Consider the following 5,964-nt stretch of genomic DNA (forward strand, 5'->3'; position numbering starts at 1 on the left):
TTTCCATGAATTTTGGTTTTCTTCATTCTTCTTTGCTCTGGATGAGGAGAGACCCATCGTTGCATCTAGATGGCAGCTTGCTAGCTTTTAAGATCCCAGTAGCTACTTGCCAATAAAAACTGAGCTTTTTCAGACAAGAATTAGACCTCCATGTTTCCACTGGACCAAGTATAGAATTGTTGGTAACTCACTAATCATGTTCACAGGCACCTATTAGGAGGAAAACTGAAAATAATGATATCCTTTACAGAATCATAAATGGTGTCTATTTTGTGAATTTACCATTTCTCAGCAATTAAGATGATGTTAATAATTATACTATCAAAGTGAATTATCACCTCAATTTCTTTCTTCATTGTTTCTTTTACTTTACCCCTTTTTCTTTTGTTAAGTCTTTATTTTTTGCCAAAATATAATTGGAATAAAATAACAGTAAAAACTCTTTAACTGCCAATGCTTGATGAAACTTGTGAAAAACTGCAGGTACAAAGGAGTGTGTGAGAAAAGTGAACATGTACTTAACATATCATAATTTTTTCTCAATTCAAGTTGACAGCTATAAAAATGGAAAACAGGACTTTAAAAAGTTAGTTGTAATGTTCTTTATACAATGCTAATGCAAAATTCTACTGAGAGCAGATCTTCTGTAGATGGCCAAGGAGAGATATTATCATATTAAAAAGCTCTTTATTAAGAAGATAGAAAGTTTAGATCCTAGATACAGTAGAAGAAAAATGTGGAACAAACTCAAAATCATAAAAAAGACCAGGCTTATTGGTCTGATAGAGACTGGTGAAACTCCCAAGACTATAGGTTCTAGTTACCCTTCAGGCCTGAAATTTAACTCAATCCCATGGCTTCCAGCCAAACAATAGACAGGTATATAGGGTAAACATTTATACCATGTAGATATACTCCTTAGAACAATGGATCACGGGAAATCAGAAGAACAGTATTTGCTCAAGAAGATAGCTCAGGGGGCAGGAATGCATAGGAAAGAAGGACACAGGGAGAGGTGGGAAGAAAGCTGTTACATTGTGGGGAATTGCAGTCAATGTCATAAAACAAAATGTGTATGAACTGCTGTATGGAAAACGAATCTGCTCTGTACACTTCCATCCAAATCATAATAAAAATGTAAAAAAAAAAAAAAGCAAACAAGCATTCAGGTGTATCTACGCATATAAGATACATACATTTTAGAAAATTTCTGTATTTACACATGTGTGTGAAACTGAAAAATATAAACTTGAATTAAAATAACATACATGTATAAGCATGGGATTCATTTAAATTACTTATACTGAATAACTTTTGGGGGCACAGAAAGAAGCAGAAAGATAGTTTGAGATTTTAAAAAATATTAGAGGATACTTACAATATGCAAAAGTTTTAACACATCTACAAACCTGTTTAGGGGGAAAAAAAAACAGGAATGAAAGGCATGTTTTAAATGAACCAAGAGGCAAAATACTCTAAATTAGTAACTAGATACCTACACTTTCTCTGAGCTCATGATCTCCTTGGCAATGTGATGAACTTTACATTTCATCCCATTATCTTCATCCTGTGGATAAGAGGACATTAAGAAAGCATGAACTTATAAAGTAATAAAGATCAGCTTTGAACTAGTAACATACAAATTCTAACTCTATCCCTTGCAAATTTTCTACTAACACACACTTCATAGTGTATGATATCTTAAAAGGTAGACACAGAAAATGAGATCAGGGATACACCAGGAGGAGTGAGGGCAATCGGAAATCCTCACCATCAGCAGTGCTGGACTGACCAACGGCCCTGAGGAGGTCCAGAGCCTTGCTGGAGCTGTCAATGGTTCAAAACTGAAAAGTCACACTTGGTAGAGGAATTAGCCCCTACAGATATCACATGAACGTGAGTCCTTTGGGTGCAAACACATAATTTAAGAATTACTACTGAATATCCAAAAGAGATGTGTAAGTGAACTTCGCACGCACTGCCGTCCAGTCGGATTCGACTCCTAGCAACCCCTCCTTGGGTTTCCGAGGTGGTATCACTGCAGAAGTAGATTGCCCAACCTTCCTTCCAAGGAGTGGCTGGTGGGTTTGAACTGCCAGCCTTCTGGTTAGCTGTCAAATGCCTTAGGCACTATGCCACCACAGCTCCCAACTGAACTTCACTGTAAAGCTATTCTAAGTCAGACAACTTAAAAGCAGTATGAAAAGAAATCTTAATCACAGTCTATAATGGAAGTCAACGTTTAAGGCACCAAACCAAAAGAGTCAATTCTGACTCACAGCAATCCTACAGAACAGAGTAGAACTGCTCCATAGGGTATCCAATGCTATAAAAATCTTTAAGGAAGCAGACTGCCTCATCTTTCTCCCACAGAGCAGCTGGTGGGTTCGAACCACAGACCTCTTAGTTAGCACCTGGATATCTTAATCACTGCACTATAAGAGCTCTTCATTAAAGCCACAGGCTTCTGCAATTTCCTTAAAATATATTTGAGAAATATGCTCTTAGATTGAAGGCAGTTTTATTCTAAACAACTGAAATGAAATTCTCCTAATATATACTGCTTTGTGTGAAAATCAAATGCCTATAGCCAAAAATAAAAACCCAACCAATTCCATCAAGTTGATTCCAACTAATAGCAACCTTTTAAGACAGAGTACAACTTCCCCCATAGGGTTTTCAAGGCTGTAAATCACTGTCGAAGCAGAGTACCTCAACTTTCTCCCATGGAGCAGCAGGTAGGTTCAAACCACTGACCTTCTCGCTAGCAGCTGAATGTCTTAACCAGGGCACCACCACAGCTCCTCTGTTCAAATGCCTTAGTAGGGACAAAAATGTACACATTTGGGGAAAAGAAAAAAAAAAAGTGACTAGGAAAGAGCTCTCAATATTCAGGAGAGTGGTAGTTGTTATTGCTGTTTTCTTTTAAATACTGATAGATCTTGGGGCAGTGATAGAGCAACAGAAGAATTCTCACCTTCCAAGTGGGAGACCTGGGTTCAATGCACCTCATGTGCAGCTACTACCCGTCCATCACTGGAGGCCTGTGTATTACGATGATGCTGAATATGTTTCAGCACAGCTTCCAGACTAAGATGGACTGGGAAGAAAACCTGATGATCTACTTCCATAAATCAGCCAGTGAAAACCCTATGGACTGTAACAGTCCAATCTGCAACCAATCATGGGGATGGGGCAGGACTAGGCAATGGATAAAGAAAGGGTCACAACAACAACTGCTAGTAAGGCTTCGGTGCCTAGGAATTGGAGAAAATGAGAAGTGTTTCTCTCCATTTTTATTCTAGTGAAATATCTGAACACTAAAATGTCAGTGAAGGGAAAATAAGAACAAATAAGGAATAAGCAACTTAACATTTTAGATATCACACCTACATGAATAAAGTATGCCTGCTGCTATTAAAAGGAAAATGCTCTGACGTTTCTGCAAGAACAAATGTCAGATCTGGTTATAGAGAGGCCTCTCTGCAGGTGTTGGGAACCCCAGGGCACCGCTGTTCTGTGCTGCCCAAGGCATAGTTTGGACGTCACAATAAGCATAAAAAGTGACCATACCAGACCATGTCAGTCATCAATGAAATGACATAAGAAAAAAATGATAGTCTTTCCTTCTACGTTGAAATCACAGATGATCCTAGAAGGATTGCTTCCTGAGCATCAACTTGCTGGGTCAAAGGACTATCTTAGTTCTTTATTTTTAAAAATTTTTTAACCTGTTTCCAGAATTTCAGTGTCAAAACCAAGGAATAAAAATAGATGCAGTTTAACTATAATAAGCTAAGTGTAAATGAAGCCCTTCTGAAAATTACATTTTAATTCTTTTTAAAAAGCATGTCTGCTTATACTCTGTATGTACATCAAAACTCATTCATTTAGTGTCATTCAAAGGACTAAACCAAAAAACTCACTGCTGTCGAGTTGATTCCACCTCACAGCAACCCCTATTGGATTTCCAAGGCTGTGTAAATCTTTAGAGAAGCAGACTGTCTCATCTTTCTTCTGCAGAGTGGCTGGTGGGTTTGAACCACTGACCTTCTGGTTAGCAGCCAAATGCCTTAAACACTACACCACCAGAGTTCTTTTCAAAGAACTAAACTAGGAGATAATTCCTTAAGATCTTATGTTGTTGTTGTTATGTGCCGTTGAGTCGGACCCAACTCATAGCGACCCCTCCCTGGGTTGCTGATGTTCAAATTTAGATCTTATTATTACAATCATCTTCATTTTCATAAGAAGTCAGAGAGATACAGTACCTGTAAAGGAAAACTTTATTTTTACGTTTTTTTTTTTCACCACATTGAGAACCATTAGCTTATAAATGGTAGTTGAAGTCACAGGGGTGAATGAGATCAAATGGAAGGTTAGTAGAATAAAGTAAGATTCAGTGCCAGCTGATTCATTATTTTGCACCTAAGTTTGAAAACATCAACAACAACAAAAAAAAACCACCCCACTGATGTTGAGTAGAATTACAACTCACAGCAACCCTAAAGGACAGAGTAGAACTGACCCATAGGACTTCCAAGGTTTTAAATCTTCATAGACGCAGACTGGCACATCTTTCTCTTGCAGAACTGCTGGTGGGTTCGAATTGCTGAACTTCCAGTTAGCAGCCAAGCCCTAAATCACTAATCACCAGGGACAGTTAACTTTCAGACTACCCATAACTCTCTTTGAAGTTCTAATTCTGAGATTAGAATTAGTAGGTCTGAGATTGGGACACAGAAGTGGCTCTTAGAAGAGGAAATTAAAGATATATAAGAGATATAGCCCCAGTCTTCAAGAATTAAGTAAGAAAATGAGAGAAACCCCCCCAATGAGATAGCTGACATGATAGCCACAGGAAAAATTAAAAAAAAAAAAAAAGTAAATATGAAGAGCAAATCAAGTACACAAATAACTATATATAAGGACAACTATGAAACAGGCTGACATCTTGAAGGAGAAAAAGATCACAAGAAGGCCAAGGTTCATAATTCAGGAAAAGCTTCATAAAGAATAAAGCATGTGATGATCTTCAGCTAAACAGCTTTAAACAAGCCACCAAGTGCCTACATGCTAGATATTATAGAAACACTCATTAAGACTAGAAATCGGGACTCCTCTTTCTTGTCTTCCCTGCCAGTTATCATTATCACAACTTAGTCATTAAGTCCTGCCAATCTGTGCTGCCGAGTATTTCTTTAAAACTAATGGATCCTTTCCTGTCTTCCACAATTGCCTACTTATGACTTGCCTATGACAGCAATAACCTAAGTAGTTTCCTTGGCTCACCCCACCACAATCCATTTTCTACACTGCTGCCAGAGTAATATTTCTAAATTGTAAACAGCATCACATTACTCCTCAGTCTGAAACCCACTGGCAGCTCCCTATCACCAAAGGATAACAAAAACCAAACTCTCCTTTGCCATGTGAATAAAGCACTTGCCTTTCTTCTGCCCTGACTGTCCTCCCATGACCTTCCCCTCTCCCCAAGATTTCTGCCTGTCATACTGCAACTCATCCTTTAAAATGGCACTCAAAGGTTTCCCACTTGAAAAGCTTATAAAGACTGCCTTGATGCTCTCTCTCTCCAGGACCTCCAAAGGATGGGATTACTCTCTTCTTTGTGCCATCTTTACAATTCTTAACACAATGGACTGCACTTACTTGCTTACTAATATGAATTCCCTCTAGTCTACAATTCTATTCACCTTTGTATCCTTCTGCACATTGGCAAATTGCCTGGCCCACTGTGCAACTAATATTCATGAATAAGTAAATGTGTATAAGGGTGGCTGCCACCTTCTCAGAACCTAAGACCAGAGCACAATGCTTTTGAGTTTGTGTTGAGTAACATGAAAACGTGGGAGCTCTGGTAGCATAGTGGCTAAGGCATTTGACTGCTAACCAGAAGGCTGGCAGTTCAAACCCACCAGCCACTCCTCGGAAGGAAGGTTGGGC

At 38.6% G+C, this 5,964-nt stretch overlaps 1 protein-coding gene across 1 annotated transcript in view; it reads right to left on the reverse strand.

The window, feature by feature from the left end:
* Positions 1-5,964, reverse strand: part of FGD6 (FYVE, RhoGEF and PH domain containing 6) — a 173,609-nt gene that overhangs the window by 102,997 nt on the left and 64,648 nt on the right. The window contains exons 4-5 of the mRNA XM_042781690.1: positions 1,500-1,567; positions 1,379-1,409 (exon numbers count right to left, since the gene is read on the reverse strand). Of these exons, the coding sequence (XP_042637624.1) occupies positions 1,379-1,409; positions 1,500-1,567 (99 nt within the window). The remainder of the gene's footprint in view (positions 1-1,378; positions 1,410-1,499; positions 1,568-5,964) is intronic.

The sequence above is a fragment of the Orycteropus afer genome, unplaced genomic scaffold (genome assembly GCF_000298275.1).
Source record: "Orycteropus afer afer isolate SDZICR_OR568_19922 unplaced genomic scaffold, OryAfe1.0 scaffold00151, whole genome shotgun sequence".
Taxonomy (NCBI): domain Eukaryota; kingdom Metazoa; phylum Chordata; class Mammalia; order Tubulidentata; family Orycteropodidae; genus Orycteropus; species Orycteropus afer.